The 17,973-nt window shown below is 38.2% G+C and overlaps 1 protein-coding gene across 1 annotated transcript in view; it reads right to left on the bottom strand.

Moving 5' to 3' along the window:
• The window catches only part of DCC (DCC netrin 1 receptor), a 1,105,239-nt gene that overhangs the window by 129,807 nt on the left and 957,459 nt on the right, over positions 1-17,973 (bottom strand). The window contains exons 19-20 of the mRNA XM_061130661.1: positions 15,324-15,431; positions 5,208-5,402 (exon numbers count right to left, since the gene is read on the bottom strand). Of these exons, the coding sequence (XP_060986644.1) occupies positions 5,208-5,402; positions 15,324-15,431 (303 nt within the window). The remainder of the gene's footprint in view (positions 1-5,207; positions 5,403-15,323; positions 15,432-17,973) is intronic.

Genomic DNA, 17,973 nt, shown 5'->3' with positions numbered 1-17,973 from the left:
ACAGAGGCATATTCTATGAAAAAGATAAACCAGGAAAGATATCTTACTAAGTAGAAGACTGAATTATGAATCACTTTTGGAACATGGTGTATAAAAGCATGCTTATTAGATTAAGATTCAACAAGCTTTAAATAAGTTTTATAACTGTCTTTGTATCTCTTCAAGATTTAACAATTTTCAACTCCCCAGGTCATCTAATCCAGTCTTTTCAAATATAATCATTACAGTTTAATGGGTATCTTAATTTTTCTCTCCCATTTCCCAATCAACACTAATGATGTCTCAAAATATATTTTCTTATAGTATTAGGGAATTGTTGATGAGAGGTACTTTTGAGAAGCAAATGCATTATCTATTGGTTATGTAGAGAGAAACGATCCTAATGTAGCTTTTAAGGAAGAACACTTTGCTCTAAGAAGGGCCACACCAAGTGTTCAGTAAGAATGAGGAAAGGCATGTCAGGGTCTATACGACCAAACAAGCCAGGAAGGGAAAGGTTTGGTAGTCAGACCAGAACACACTTGAGAAACTACTTGAATCAGCATCTCATATTTAGGCGAGAACTTTTTGGAATGATATTAAAAATAAGAGAAGAAAAGTGGTCTCATCTTATTGCCATTCTTCATCTCTCCCTTTGTCTTTAATTACATAATGCATTACCTGTAGTTCAAGAAATTTTTGGCAAGTAACAAATAAATACATGTATGGTGAATAATACTAAAGAATATTTCCCAACAGGGACTAAATGTGTCCTAATAAGTACTTTTTATTAAAGAAAATAGTGATTCTCTACAATTAAAAACAGATGCCAAAGTATTATAATTTTATGCCTTGAATTTTTAATTCCTCCTGTCACCTATCATGAGTATCATGTACTCTGTCAGAAAATTCTAACAAATTCTAATAAATAATTTAGTTTTATTTAAAAACTGAAACTTTTTGTATTCTGGAACACAGCTTTCAGTTCCATATCCTTGCATGGGAGAGATGCACATTTCAGAATGGCAATGGAGACCCAGGAAAGAGACCATACACTCCTGCTGTTCCACCGCTGAAGACTCTGCTTCCCTGTGCAGGAGATGACTTCATCTCTCCACAGATGCCCTCTTTGATCTACTCCATCAGGAACGTCCTTCCTCCTTATTACCTGACAGTCCAACACAGAGTTTTACTTTACTAGAAGGAACGACTCACATGATGGGCAGAAATAAATATACATTTCAGATATCTTCTGAGGTTTCTCTAGTGTGCAGGTATCATAATGCGAAATCTGGAGAAGGGAGAGTCCTCTGTGGTCAGAGAATGAAGTTCAAGGTTCTTCCAATTAACATTCCAAAGAAAGAATCAGATCTACCACATGTATGTACAATGTTGTACAATGCATGTACAAAAAAAAAAGGCAATGATAATTTAATCCCTTTTAAGTTATAAGTATCCTTTTATTTAACCAATGATTACAGACTGAGTTTCCTGTACTTCTCTGACTGGTGGCCAAAACAAAAATAGAAAAACCTTACTCTCTAGTAGAAAATGCTTCTATCTTTACAAAGACTGAGTATGAGAAAATGATGCTGTTAACGACTGACTAAGGCATAATTTGCAACTCTCATAGACTACTGAGGGTTTCCCCAGCTTCAGGGCAACAAGGAAGCCTTTCTGTCTGTCAGACATTACATTCTGATGAACAGAGGCCTTATATTTTGAAGCAGCTTTGGAAACGGAAAATCTTAAATCAGAGAGCATTTTATCTTTAGTGTAGATGTGGTCCACTGTGGCTTCAAATCTCTTACGACGAGTAATTTATTTACTTTAGACTATCTGTCATGTGACACATATATAAGGTTCATGCCTATGCAATATCAATTGTTGATAAAGATAGGCAACATCAGTGTCTGAATCATTTAAAACACACTTAAGACATCCGAAACTTAGTTTCCTATAAGACCATGGGTTTCCCTCATGGCTCAGATGGTAAAGAATCTGCCTGCAATGTGGGAGACTGGGGTTTGATCCCTGGGTTGGGAAGATTCCCTGGAGGAGGGCATGGCAATCCACTGCAGTATTCTTGCCTGGAGAATCCCCATGGACAGAGGAGTCTGAGGGGCTATAGTCCATGGGGTTGCAAAGAGTAGGACACGACTGAGCGTCTAAGCACAGCACAAGACAGCATAAAAATCGAATTGTCTATTAATGGAATATGATATACTTTGGGTAGATAATCTTAAACATTCAAATCAGGATATTAGAAATAACCCTTATGGACTATTGTGACATATAACATATCTTGAATTTGTTCTTAAACATCTCATGGATGAGTTCAGGGCACTTAAGGGTAAACAGTACCAAATGGGATATGGAGTTCATTAAATAATCTACAGGATGGTGAACAATGTGGGCCTATAAATCCTGAGATAACTCACCTCTCTGCTGCTTAATACATTTGGATGTCTTAAGTTATCTTAAACCCTCTATGAGATCTATAGTTGGCATACACTGTGAGCATGAAATTAGTTTGGCACTTGTCTATAGATAAAGATGAAACATTTGTGAAACATCATCTAGTTACATTTCATGCTCCCACAAAATGAATAACTGGTTTCCTTTCAGTTGTTCATTTGGAGTGAAATCTGATTTAGACATGAAGTCCTAAAAACCTGGATAGGCGAAGATTGGCTCATTTTTCTCTTGCCTTCCTTCCAACTTCTACTCTGTCCTTAAAGAGCTGTCATGTAGGCTTAGGCTGAATGCTTATTTGCATGTTCTTGGCAAACTTTCAGATTAGCTGCTACCAAATCTAGCTTTTGAAGAGCTCAATCACCAGAATCCAAAAGTCTACTGTTTACTAGAGTATTTTTCCTAGGAGAACTGAGAAACGGACTATCTAGTTATTCTAAGTCTCTTCTTTAGTTTATCCAAGCAAATGGGTAAAAATGTCAACCCAGATGTGTCTTTCTAATTTGTCAGTTGCTTGCCATCATGTTTTGTTAAGGTTTCAGACAGATATCTAGGCATAGTGTGGTAAGGGGTTTAAAAACCAAGTATCCTTTTTTAAAGGCTTCCATGGTGGCTCAGATGGTAAGGATCTGTGTGCCAAGCAGTAGACATGAGTTTGATCCCTGGGTCAGAAAGATCCCCTGGAGAAGGAAATGGAAACCCATTCCAGTATTCTTGCCTGAGAAATTCCATGGACAGAGGAGTCTGGTGGACTGCAGTCCATGGAGTGGTAAAGAGTTGGACATGACTTAGCAACAATAACACATATCATACCTTAAACATACATCTCTAAATATCAACTATGGAACATCTGAATTATTTTCAATTGCTAAATAATAGAGGCTCTTGAAATCATTCATCCACAAAAAAAATTAATATTGTGCTCTAAAACAGAAAGAAATTATATGAAGATCATTATGAGGTAGTCACTATTCTTAGGCCTTTTATTTTTCTGTATAAACATACAACTATCCTTAAATTGAGCAGTGATTTTTATACTTGTAAGCATGTAGAGTTCTCTTCTAGTAATCATGATGCAAGATTTTCTTTCATGCTGCTATTGTGTGTCCTTTAAAAAATTAATTTTGTTTGAGATTTTCTGTCTTGCTATACCAAAATTTCTTTTTAATATATAAGGACACTAGTTCCTGAAAGGAAATACTTAAACTTGGTACTAGATAGCATGCATGCAGTTCATGCAATAAAATGCTTTTTAATTTTTATCCCTTAAATACAATGGTTAAAGTGTTTCATTATATTTTGAATAGAGCGCATACACTTGAAATCAATATAAAATTCCAACAAGAGTGTAACGGAAAAAATGTCAAGTTAAATATGTCTACTTTGTGCTGATGACAGAAAATGTAATAACTTAATAGATATTTCCTTGACATGCTGGCTTTCAGCATAAAAGAGGTAACTTTTAATTATCTTTTATCTTATTTGTTCCAGTTTCCATTTTTTTTTTCAATTATTTAAGAAATATCTGACATGCGTCCTAAGTTACTTCAGTTGTGTCCAACTCTTTGCAACCCTATGGACTGTAGCTCGCTAGACTCCTCTGTGCATAGGATTCTCCAGACAAGGATACTGGAGTGGGTTGCCATGCCCTCTTCCAGGGGATCTTCCCAACCCAGGGATCAAACCTGCATCTCTTGCATTGGCAGGCAGAATCTTTATCACAAGTGCCAACTGGGAAACTCCACATCACTGTATAAGATATACAGCAAGATGATTTATTTACATTTATTGTGAAATGATTATCATAATAGCTTTAGTTAATAACCATTATCTTGTATAAATACAATAAAAAGGAAAAATTTTCATAACTATTGGAATCTACTCTCTTAACAAATTTCCTGTATATTAGACAGCATGTTAACTATAGTTATCATGTGTTTATTACCTCCCTAGTACCTACATCTCTTATAACTGAAAGTTTGTGCCTTATACTTTCCTCCAAATCCTTCCCTCATCACCTCCTACCTTTGATAACCACAAATCTGATCTCTTTTTCTGAGTTTGGTGTTTATCTGTTTGTTTAGGTCCCATATATAAGTGACGTCATACAGCATTTGTCTTTCTGACTTATTTCATTTAGCATAACACCTGCAAGGTCCATTCATACTGTCACAAATGGTAGAATTTCCATGGTTTTTTGTATGGCTGAGTAATATTCCATTATATATATATTTCATTACATATATGTGTGTGTATATACATATTCCATTATATCCATCAATGGACATTATGTTGATTCCATGTCTTGGTTGTTGTACATAATACTTCTATGAACATCAGGATGCAGGTATCTTAGAGAGTTATGTTTTCGTCTTTGAATATATTCCCAGAAGTGGAATTGCTAGATCATATGGTATTTCTATTTGTAATTTTTTGAGGAAACTCCATACTGTTTTCCATAGTGGCTGCACCAATTTACATACCCAAACAGTGCACTAGGGTTCTCTTTTCTCCATAGCCAAGGTACATTTGTTGTCTCTTGTCTTTTGGATGACACTCATTCTAACAGGCTTGAGGTGATATCTCATTTTGGTTTTAATTTGCATTTTAACTTCTTTTGAATGTTCACTGTAGTCATGGTGCCAACAGAGATGGTTTAAGGTAATTCCCTAAACAGACTCCAAAACTATTTTATAACCACTCCATAGGACAAAAAAAAGAAAGAAAAGGAAATGACAAGAAATGATTCAAACCTTTCAGAGTCCGGAAGAGGATGGGATCCGAGAGAGGCCCCACTCCTTTGGCATTTCGTGCTTGAATTCGAAAGTAATACATAGTGTCCAGGTTGAGATCCATGATTTGATGGGTAAGCCGGTCTCCACTGATTGTTTCCATAATCCAGTCATCAATTGGAATGTTCTTGTCCAAGGTATAAAACAAGATGTAAGCTGCAAAAATAAATGAACACAACTTTGTTAACTGTACTGACTACATGCGCTACTTGTTTCCAAACATCCATGTTTCCCAAATACCATTTTCAAGGATTATTATACATCCACAATCTATAAACTGCAGTATCCAGTTTGGCAAGTAATGATTTTTTTTTTTGGGGGGGTGGTATTGCAAAGATTAGAAAAAGAACTACTTCACTGTACAGAATCTAAAAAATGGAATAAACTGTTAAAACTATCTGCCATATTTAAAAATGTGAGGTTTCTGCTGTCTATAAATCCTGATTATTGGTTTGCTGTAATACACAACCATGAGGAAAAACTTAAAAGATAGATAACAAGTCTGTCATTTTCACTGTATCCAATAAAGAAAATAAGTAATGTTTATTTTGGCTACTGTTTAAATAATAAAAATACATAGAAAAGTATAAAATGCCCAATATTTTAAAGTGTCATAAAAATAAATGATCATATTTGATTACTGTAATAACTCTGTGAGGTTGGCAGGGATACTGTTGCTCTCTTTTCAGAGATGATAAAGCTGAGCTGAACCCAAGTTAACTGATAAAAGGGCTAGGATAAATCCTCTATTACCATACTAAAAACCCAACACTCTTTCCCCTAGCCCATTCCACCTAAGCAAAAATAAACAAACAGAAAGAAGTGTTTTTGGATTACTGTAGGTTACCTAGCTAATATTTCAAACATTAATAAATTCCTCATTTGACAGTATCATTCATTCTCTGTGTTAGGGGATATATTATTTGAATAACAGTAGTGTTCTCAATCAGAGAAGGCAAAGGCACCCCACTCCAGTACTCTTGCCTGGAAAACCTCATGGACAGAGGAGCCTGGTAGGCTGCAGTCGCTAAGAGTTGGACCCGACTGAGCGACTTCATTTTCACTTTTTACTTTCAGGCATTGGAGAAGGAAATGGCAACCCACTCCAGTGTTCTTGCCTGGAGAATCCCAGGGACGGGGGAGCCTGGTGGGCTGCCGTCTATGGGGTCGCACAGAGTTGGACATGACTGAAGTGACTTAGCAGCAGCATCAGCAGTATTCTCAATGGTGATAATCTAATATGCACCCAAACAGATCCAGTTATCCCTGTAAACTATTTATACTCTAACATTTTATCTGGCTAATATTTAAGCTAGCTTTTATTTTAAAGCACTAATTCATCACTTCATATTACAATATATATATCAGATAAGAGTGCAATATAAACTACAGAACATCTCATCACAGGTGCCTTTGCTAACATGAATCTGGTCAGCCCCTATTTCTGTTAAAATTCTGCAATGGTATCTGCATTAGATAGGCCATCCACTTTTTCTCTAGGTCTGAGCTTATGGAATGAATACCATTTCTTCATAAGTAACACTTTTAAAACCACCTGTCTCCATCGCACAGGGAGCTCAGCTTGGTGCTCCGTGATGACCTGGAGAGGTGGGATGGGGGAGGTTGGAGGGAGGCCCAAGAGGGAGAGGATATATGTACGCATATAACGGATCCATTCTGTTGTACATCAGAAATTAACACAACAATGTAAAGCAGCTACACTACGATAAAAAAGAAAGCTCTCAAAAAAAAAATAAAAGTAGTTGTCCTCCTTTGATTACCCTAGTCCTTCCTTTTGAGTTCCACCTGTCCCATTTTGACCGGGGACCTTCATACCTAATTCTTTCAGAGGTCATGTCAGAAGGTTCTCTAACTCAGATTCACTTCCCTGCCAAAGCAACCACGCACACTACTCACGTCTCAGCACAACCATCGCTCCAGGAAAACTGATTTCCATGCTGTGCTCAATCCTACTTCCCTCTCATTCTTCACACCACTTCACCTTTGCTTTCCTTCCCCATCCAATTTCTACCCATCCATCAAGGTCCAGTTTAAGCTACATCTAACATATGAAATCTTCCTCTATAGGGAGCTCTCCTTTCTGTAAACTCTGTAATCCATTCCAATACATAGAAGAATACTCATATGATTGTGTATCATTTTCACTTAATCCTATAGTGATTTACAGAATTATATCTTGGTTTAGGGGATGTGTTCTAGACAGTGAACTGGATACGTCTTCCTTGTGATTCTTTAGGATTAAGTAATGCCACAAACCACCTCTTCTGGAAGTCCATTTCTCTTAAAATCTTGTCAATGCTGAAAGCTTGCATCTGTTTTACTTTGGCTTTCACTTTTTCTGACTTTGTTGTTTCTCAAATCTGCCTCATCATGAGAATTACCTGGGGACTAGGTACAAGGTACAAACCCACAGAGTTCAACAAAGGGTATTTTGGTTTTTTAAAATTTTTAATTTAAAATTAAAACGAACAATATTGTGCTAGTTTCCGCTGTGTGACTGTATGAATCAGTTATGTGTAAACATATATCCCCTCGCTCCTGAGCCTCGCCCCCACTCCTCCAGGTCATCACAGAAGGCTGAGCTGAGCTCCCTGTGTTACATACACGCCAGGTTCCCACCAGCTATTTTACACATGGTCGCATATGTATGTCAATGCTACTTTCTTAATTTGTCCCACTGTCCCTCTCCCTGGCTGAGGGCATTTTGATTTGAGAGGTGGCAGACAAGTCTTCGATAACCCCCAATTATGCCCACCTCCTGGTAGTTATACCTTTGTGAAGTCCTTTCTCTCTGAGTTTAGACGGGACCTAAGGCTTGCTTTTAACCAACAGAATAAAGCAAATGTGACGGACTGTTGCTTCCATGATGATGCTACATGAGTTGTAACTTCTGTCTTGCTAGCAGACTCCCTTGTTGGCTTTGATGAAGTAAGTTGCCAGATGGAGAAGACCACGTGCCAAGGAACGAAAGCTGGGCTCTGATCAACAGCCAGTGAGGAACTGAGTCCTGCCAACAACTACATAAGCTTAGATGCCAGTGTTTCCCCAGGTAAGCCTCAAGTGAGATGTCAGCTGAAGCCAACACCTTGATTACCACTTTGTAAGAGACCTTAAAGCAGATTACCCGGCTAAATTGTGATTGGATTCCTGACGGACAGAAACAGTGAGATCGCAAGTGTGTGTGCTTTTAAGCTGCTAAATTTGTGGTGATGTTGTTACACTGCAGTGACGAGTATAATCGATTTCTGGTAACTCCAGGAATCTGTACCCCAGGTGATTTCTGTCTTCCAGTATTTAGTCAGGAATCACTGCTTTAGTTGATCGTGTTAATCCAGTAATTTTTGTAATATATTTGTTGAGATGTTGATGCTACAAATATAAATGTCTAAGATGTGGAAAGCTCAGGGGAAGATAAAGGACTTACCAAAAAAAAAAAAAAAAATGTCTGCAAAATTTATAAAGGTTATATGACTCCTCCCTCTGGATGGTATTAAAATTGGAAGACTGCAATTCAAAAGGGATTATAAAATACCATTGGATAAAGGAGTTGTTTCTGACTCATAGGTGTCCATTCATTGAGAACTCAGCCCCTGTGGTCAACATCAATAAAATCTCCTACTACTCTTTAACCCAGAGGAGTCTCTATTTTTGTACCCAAAGAAACCACATCTATTGAAAAGAAGAGCTTGGCACTAGTGATACTTTTCTAGCTTTTATTATGTGCATATCTTATCTCTTCAAAAGAATAAAAACATTCCTTTAGTTCAGGAGCCATGTCTTATATTACTTCTTATTCTTTGAAAAAACTAATAAAATAGTCTCTGGATAATAGGTATTGAAACTTACTTATTGAATAAAACCCCTTAGCCTCTAAGTATTTAAGTTTTAAATTCATGACATTTAATGAAATTGTTCAAGTTTTCATGGGCTCTTTAAGTGTATGACAAAGTTGAAAGTTTGGATAACTGTGCTCCCATCCCATGTTGGCTACAATTATTCCTGATTTTCTCCATTTACCAAATGAGAATATAATATTTGCCTTCATCGTAAGTTTTTCTACGTGAAGAGTATTTACTGAAGCATTTTAAAATGACAGTTCCGGGACTTCTCTGGACCTCCCAGTCCAGTGGTTAGGGCATCATGTTCCCACTGCAGGGGGTGTGGGTTAGGTCCCTAGTTGGGGAACTAAGATCCCACATACCGCATGGTGTGGCCAAAATAATAATAATAATAAATAAAATGTTTTTTTAAAATGACAGTCCTGACATCACATAAGTAAAGTTAAAAATGCCACATCAGGTTCTGACCCCAATTTGTATTTAAGCAATTTTCTTAAATTTATTAAAAAACAAAAACAAAACCAGTCATTGGTTGTAAATTTGAATACTGAGATGGAGAACAGGAACAGATTATGTTACTCAGAACTCTAAAATCTAGCCTTAGAGAAACCATACAACTTCATTTGGTGAATGAGTTTAGTATGTTTTGAGGCTATAAGTCCACTACTGAAGTTTCACCTTAGAGATTTCCATATAACCACACAAGTTGGGATACATGGATAGGTTTGTCGCTACCTTTCTGCATCTGTATGTTCATTCTTCTGTGTCCAATTCTCTGTCATTCTCCATTCTTTCATTTTACATTTTTTCCGCTTCATTTTTATCTCCACCATACTGACTGACAGAGTATTATATTCTACCATAGGTGGCAAAACCTTTTGGGTTTATTAATTTACCTGGGCATTCTCTCATGGAAACACTGTTTGTCTAAATACACATAAAACATAGCATCATACATCTTTCATTTTGACTCTACTTATACAAATAGCTGGGCTTCCCAGACAGCGCAGGTGGTTAAAAAACAAAAACAAAAAATAAAACAACCGCCTGCCAATGCAGGAGACATAGACATGGGTTCGATCCCTGCGTCGGGAAGATCCCCTGGAGGAGGGCATGGCAACCCACTCCAGTATTCTTGCCTAGAAAATCCCTCGGACAGAGGGCCTGGCGGGCTACAGTGCTTAGGGCACAAAGAGCTGGGCGCTACTGAAGCGACTTAGCACATACGCATGCATACGAATAGGTAGTTGTCATTCTAGAAGCAAAGTGTCAGAAAGTATTCACCTCCACCTCTCATCTCTCTTCTGTCCTTTTCCATACTTCCACTCATGGCTGATTCCTTTCCATGGATCAGGGAGGCTGATAAGAATGAGGGAGACCATATAGAACTGGCCCTTACCAGCAAGGAGCTCAGCCCAAAGCAGCCTTCTCATCTTTAAATAACTGATTCTAATAAATATATGTACATAGAGGTAGATATATTAAAAATGAGGACCAACTGCCTAGTTTGTTGTGGTAAAAAATTATGGGTTATGGATTCAGGGAGGCCTGACCTCAAGTAACACTGCTAATATTAACTAGCTTTGTTGCAACCTTGAGCAACTTGCTTTGTTCAAGTTATGTCTTAATTATCAGAAAACAAGTTGCTGTGAGATAATGTGCTTTAAAAACTTAAGGTATATGGGTATTTCTATTAAATTACCTTTATGTAGTAACTATTTAGTAAATGCTAACCTTTTAGTTATTTATATTAAGAAGGCTTAAGAAATACCTTGTTTGGAAACTGGCACTACAGAGTCAAGTCAAACAATATATTGAATATCAAATTTGATGATTGTTCCACTCAACAGATGTTTATTAATTACCTATTGAGTGTCAAAGATATTGTTACTAGGGAGAAAGAATTGAACAAAACCTGAACCCTATTCTCCTAGAGCTTTCAGCCTTGTACTATAAGCATTTAGATTTTCTCGCATGATAATATGGAAAGGAGATGGACAGGAAGAAGTCAAGATGAGACTAAGTTGCCAGCTTATGCAGTTGGGTGAATGGTGGAAGCTTCTGAAAAGATGCAAGTAAGAATATTAGACATATGTGATTCCAGTGTGAGTGTCCAGCTTGGTTCACAATCTCAATGAACTAACAGTCTATTCCAGAATATAATAGTGCATCACTTGGCCGTTTGTGGTGGGTGTTAGACTAAAAAAAGAAGAATGGTAGAAAGAGGGGTTGGGGAGTAAAACGAGTTTCCAGGATGACAGAGAAGTGCAAATGCACGGTATGAGGTGGGATGTGTATATTTGGAACTCCTTGGATGGAGATACAGATTTCAGAGACATTAAGTGCATGTTCACTGAAGTCCTAGCTACAGCATGGATAACTTTCTTCAGAGAAAGTAACAAAAGGAATGAAAAGATCTGCGTTCTGGGAAATAACACTTCTGGAACAGGCCTGGAAGGGGGAAGAAAAGTTGTTAGATGGTTTTACAAAACTCAAGTGAGAAGAGAATTTCAAGGAAGGAATAGGACTAGAGTATCAAATTACACAGAAAAAGAGGGCGTAGCCTTAGTCATTAGATGGTATTGATAAGGAAACAAACTCTGAAGCTCTCTTCTATCAATATTGGTGTTTGAGCTTAATGTTGGATGCTGCATTTATTTAGATCAATGTTTCACAAACATATTAAAATCACTCGGGGAGTTTTAAAAAAGTTCCATGCTCAGTCCCTCCTCAGATAAATTGTCATAAATCAGCTGACTGTCACTGATTTGGGCCAGTACTAGTAAGAAGAACAAAGCTTAGTGTAATAGCTAAGAGTAGGAACCTGAGTTTTATATCCTAGCTGTGCTATCTCTTGGTTATTTGACTTTGCTGCTGCGAAGTCGCTTCGGTTGTGTCCGACTCTGTGCGACCCCATAGACGGCAGCCCGCCAGGCTCCCCTGTCCCTGGGATTCTCCAGGCAAGAACACTGGAGTGGGTTGCCATTTCTTTCTCCAGTGCATAAAAGGGAAAAGGGAAAGTGAAGTCGCTCAGTCGTGTCCGACTCTTCGCAACCTCACGGACTGCAGCCTACCAGGCTCCTCCGTCCGTGGGATTTTCCAGGCGAGAGTACTGGAGTGGGGTGCCATTGCCTTCTCCATATTTGACTTTAGGATAATTATTTACCCCAGAAGGCCCTTGACTCTTTATTTCAAAACAGAAGAATAGGGAACATATGACTACTTATAATACAAAAGTGCTGAGGAGAATGATAAGCTTATACTAAATCTTTAATTCATTTTGAACCATTTTCTTCTGAAAATATCAGTCTAAATTCCCAAGCTGCCAGCTTATGATCAAGGAACTTAGGCACTGGAATAATCTGGATCTCCCTTTTTCAACATTTTTTGTTTCATCTTTTTGAAATATAAATCTATGTATACATATATACACATATCTATATGGCTCAGGGGTAAAGAATCTGCCTGCAATGCAGGAGACACGGGAGTCATGGGTTTGATCCCTGGGTCAGGAAGATCCCCCTGGAGGAGGAAATGACATCCCACTCCACTATCCTTGCTGAAAAACCCGATGGATAGAGGAGCCTGTCAGGCTACCATCCATGGGTCACTGAGTCAGACACAGCTGAGCACATGCATGTGCACACCTACACACACCCACACACACCCACGTTTATCATTATCTATACTTACAAATTGATGATCCGGGATCTGAGCAGAGTACATTAATGAACACCTGCTCTAGAATGAATTTCAACTGGGAATAATAATCACTAAATTATTTTAGTGCTCACAGGGTATCAGGGACTGTTCTCAGTCCTTTATTATAACAATTCTACAAAGTGAAGTGAAGTCGCTCAGTCGTGTCTGACTCTTTGTGACCCCATGGACTGTAGCCTAGCAGGTTCCTCCGTCCATGGGATTTTCCAGGCAAGAATACTGGAGTGGGTTGCCATTTCCTTCTCCAGGAGATCCTCCCAACCCAGGCATTGAACCCGGGTCTCCCGCATTGTAGGCAGACGCTTTACCATCTGAGCCCCCAGGGAAGTCAACAATTCTACAAAAGGAGTCATAAAGTGAGACTCGGGGAGATGAAATAACTTGCTCAGGCATCTCCATCAAAAGGAAGGGTTCTTAACCATCCTGTTCTGCTGTGGGCAGAGAGGGATTTAGGAAAACAAAGAAATGTGGAAGCAGGACAGGAGTATATTTCTCCACACAGGTAACATGTGCCCCGACACGCTGGAAGAGAACTCACATCTTTCTTCGGACTTTCCCAAGAAACTGAGTGCAGAAAATCCGGGCCCTCAGTCTAAAGAGCTGAAGCTCTAAATATTTTATCATACTATTTTTTGGAATTGAGTTGAAAGTATCAAAACATGCATGGAACGGAAGTTGTTTTAAGTGTTGTTTAAAGTTGTTTGAAGGGTTCTTAGTGTTTGCTCCCTGCTGAATTGAGTCAAAATAGCTTAGACTGATAATTATAAACTGACTTTAAAGAATGAACTATTCTTTAAAGGGGAAAATTAGTTCTTTTCATACTTAAACTACGCAATTGTGAAAGAATAGATTTTTAGTAATGAGAATTACTGAACATAACAATTCTAAATAAAATATGTGGACATAGTTTCTTATACATGCACTGTGACATTAGCACACAAACTGTTATCGCTCAGATTAATTTACATTTCTTAATATGGGGCCGACTTCCTTTTTTTGTTCCAACTGAAAAGCAAAATTAAGCTTTTTTTTTCAGAGTTGAAAACACATTCTATTTTTCACATAGACCATTTGGTGAGATTTATTTAAATAGAGTGAAGAACTGGGTAATATATGACTTATTTTATCCTTTACCCCGAAGTATATTTTTTTTCTATTGGACCTTATTTTTATTCAGACAATTCCTATTCTGGATTTTTTTCTTCTTAAACTTATTATCTGTTGATTTACCATATGCTTATAGACAACTGTTAATGACATAATGGAAGTCATCATGTAAACAAATCAGAATCTCCAAAAGTACTGAAATAGAACCAATGAAAAGAGGTCATAACACTGAGTAGAGAAAAACAAAAAATTAGAATGAGCCAGCCTCAGTTTTAGAAGGTCTGGCAGAGTAACAACTGAGTATATCAGATTCTGGGGAGATTTTACGTCCCTCTTTTTTTTTTTTTTTTTTCCCCATATTTGTCAGCTCAAATTGAAATTCTGTTCGCTATTGTAGGAAGAGCAATTTCTTGGAGAAAACAAGTCTTTGACTTAAATTTAAACCACATTTGGAATTTTCACATTACCTTTTCATTTTGTAAAATTCATAAAGTAACTCACATCAAGTAAGTGTGCCATCCGAACTGCAATTCCCATGCTTATGTCTGTACCAGAGAATGACTGAATTGCTTTGTTAATTTACACTGGTGCTATCCACTTTTGGTATGCAACAATGAAGAAACAAGAGTGACTCTTACATGTGCCTAACCCAATGGTTCAAGTTAATTAGACTATAATGTGCACATTTTTAGTTATACAATATTTTTCATAATAATTATATGCTATGGAGACATCTATTAAAAGCCTAAAGTGATCATTTAAATGCAAAATCTCTGATAGAACTCCATTATATTTTTCATACTAAATTAACATTACAGGCTTCTAATGGATGCTTTAATTAGGCATCGATGTTATCCGTAATATTTGGCAAAATAAAATCTGTCACTGTGAAATATTCATTAAGTTCAATTTCCATCCGTCAATATCAACTGTTTTCTGAACCTTATGATTTAAGTAAGAAGCTAAGAGCTAAGTGAGAAGCTAAAAAGCCTTAGACAAGCCTCCTTTCTATGTTTCCTAGGAAAATACATGGTCATTAAGTGTCTTTTGTATTTTATAATTGCCCAACAACTGGCTTCTTTTTAGTCATTTAGGCTCAAAGGCGTTCCATTAGAAGGTTATCCTAATGCCACACAGAAGGTCTGCGCTAATTGGAATACACAGCTCTCAGGACGCAACACACAGGAAATGTGCTGGGGTGTGTATTTGTAGGCTCCATTAGAAGAATTCCAGGGTCAGCAGGGGTAAGAGGAGACAATCAGAGAGGGTCAGGAGTCAACTGAGATGCTGGGACAGAAACCTAATACATAAAAGGTTTGAGCGGCATGCGGGGAGGTAAGCCACGGCAGGCCACTCAGAGCAACACAGGAAATAAAGCCGAGATGCCTACCAGTAATTTTCCCATTGGCTTCCAAGGGAGGCTGCCAGCTCACGATGACAGTGCGAGGCTTCCCTTCTCGAGTAATGACTGTCAAATCCTTAGGAGCAGAGGTCGGGGCTGTGGGATGAAACACAAACATGGTCTTGTCGTTGGATGTGAAAGAAAACAGACATTTATGGGACTTCTAATCATGATGCTGACACACAGAATCTATCATGCCATATATCATGCTTATTTTACCATGGATGATTTAAGTATCTGAATTAAGCAAAGACACAGAAATTAATATTTTCCAGGAAGTTAACTGCCTTTCAAAGGTGAGAATATAGAGAGGAGAATGGAATATGTATGACTATAGAGAAAAGTATAATTGGCATTTTCAAGTGAGTGATTCACTAAAATTCAGGAACCATTGTAAAAGTTAGCAAGATCAATGGCTACATGTCTCCAAGAAACAAAAATTCTGTTACAATTGCAGGATTTGTAAGTGAAAGTTCACCCAATGCTATTTTTCCTTAAAAAATGAATTTAAATGCAGGTCACAACATCTTGCTTAGGTAACATCTAGTTATCTCCCAACAAGAAGGAAAAGAAATATTTGAAAATAGAGGAGACAAGGAATCTATGAGGGTCTTACTATCAACCTGCGTGTGTCTGCTCAGTCACTTAATTGTGTCTGACTCTTGGCGACCCCGTGGACTATAGCCCACCAGATTCCTTTGTCCATGGGCTTTCCCAGGCAAGAATACTGGAGTGGGTTGCCGTTCCCTTCTCCAGGAGATCTTCCTTTCCCGGGGATCGAAACTGCCTCTCTTGTATCTCCTGTCTTGGCAGGCGGATCAACCTGGTAGGAAGTAAAAACGTCAAGAAACCCTGTCTTGCTTAGAGCTACTCTTCCTAATGTTGTTTGAGGGGAGCAGAATTTGTCACCCCCAAATATTTTGCCTCTTTGGCATAAGAATTATCTTAAGTTGATTATTTTTTTAAAAAAAGCAGACAGAGGAAAAGTTTCGAAAACCAAGTAGAAGTTACCCTTTCATAAAAGAGAAATTTATATTTATAAGGTATCCCCCTTTATGTGCCATTGGCTTCCCCGGTGCTCAGACGATAAAGAATCTGTCTTCAATGTGAGAGACCCAGGTTCAATCACTGGGTCAGGAAGATCCCCTGGAGAAGGAAATGGCAACCCACTCCAGTATTCTTGCCTGGAGAATTCCATTGGCAGAGGAGCCTGGGGGGCTACAGTCCATGGGGTTGCAAAGAGTTGAACACAAGTGAGTGACTAACATTTCATTTCCCTCTTTGTACCAGGAAGACAAGGAGACAGAGCCTTAAATGTACATGAGGACCATGCCCTTGTTTACTGTGATGTGTCTGAAAACTTCCCGTTACTGGCTCCCTAACCCCCCAGCATCTTTGTCTTTAGCTGGAGACAGTATTGAAGATGGTGGCCATTTGAGGGGATTACTGTTTTCTTGGGTATCTTCCCAAGAAATCTATAATATTATCTATACAAATAATATCTATACAAATAATCTATACAAATCTATACTTATTATCAGACATCTGTTTGTTTTGCTCCTGTTCATCTGTCTTTTATTACAGGGACTCTCAGCCAAAAGCCTGGAAGGATACAAAGATTTTTCTTCTCCTGTATGGTGCTCATCGAAAGTTTAAACACACTTCAAAGGCAACAGCAAACTGGCCAATCTCATCCAGTATCTTTCAGACTTCCTTTGACCTGATTTCTCACTGGCTATGCTTTGAAATGCAGTTCCTTTTCCTTCCAGGTAACTCACAGTGCCCCGGTCTACGGTCCATAGTCTTTTTCAGTTACCCTAGATGTGATGTAGGCAGTTTAGGAACATATCTAACTTCCACACTGGGGTTCAGAGCAATTTCCTGATCTCTGCACAGGGGTGCTTGTGTATTACAATCGCCTACTGTGTATTACAAATCGGTCCTAATTCTGAATGTCTCTCCACACTTGCAATTCTCTTTGGCTTTTCTATTGACTGTATAGCACAGAATCTGAGCATTACTGACTCTATTTCCAGCTTCTTTTTCTAAAAGAATTCCAGACAGAGGGACCCCAAGCATTCCCAACTATTCTACCATTTTATTTCCAATACCCCGATTCTCAAAGCCACTAAGATTCTAAATTAACCAGAGCTGTACTAACTGTAATATCCTGACAAAGTACTTACTGTACTTAAAGTTTTTTTGGAAAAGAAAGAGGAAAAGAAAGAAGGACAAGGAAGAGAAGATCTTTGAGTAAAAGTGAGGTAAAAGTCGCTCAGTCGTGTACAACTCTTTGCGACCCCATCGACTATGCAGTCCATGGAATTCTCCAGGCCCGAATACTGGAGTGGGTAGCCTTTCCCTTCTCCAGAGGATCTTCCTGACCCAGGACTCAAACCAGGGTCTCCTGCATTGCAGGGGGATTCTTTACCAGTTGAGCCACAGGGGAAACCCATATTAAACATAGTTTCATATATATCTTTTAATGGAAAGAGAGAGAAAGAACATTCTTGCAAAAAGAAAAAAGATTTGTAATAGTGAAACACTGAATAGGCAATGCTACCTTAGGGAAGGCTTAGTCACATAAAGAGATCATTCGAGATATTTTCTAAGCCACAAACAGAAAGGTAATTTGTTG

Source organism: Dama dama, chromosome 27, assembly GCF_033118175.1.
Source record: "Dama dama isolate Ldn47 chromosome 27, ASM3311817v1, whole genome shotgun sequence".
Lineage (NCBI taxonomy): Eukaryota > Metazoa > Chordata > Mammalia > Artiodactyla > Cervidae > Dama > Dama dama.
The sequence above is the reverse complement of the archived record's forward strand: the minus strand, read 5'-3'. Positions and strand labels throughout refer to the sequence as shown.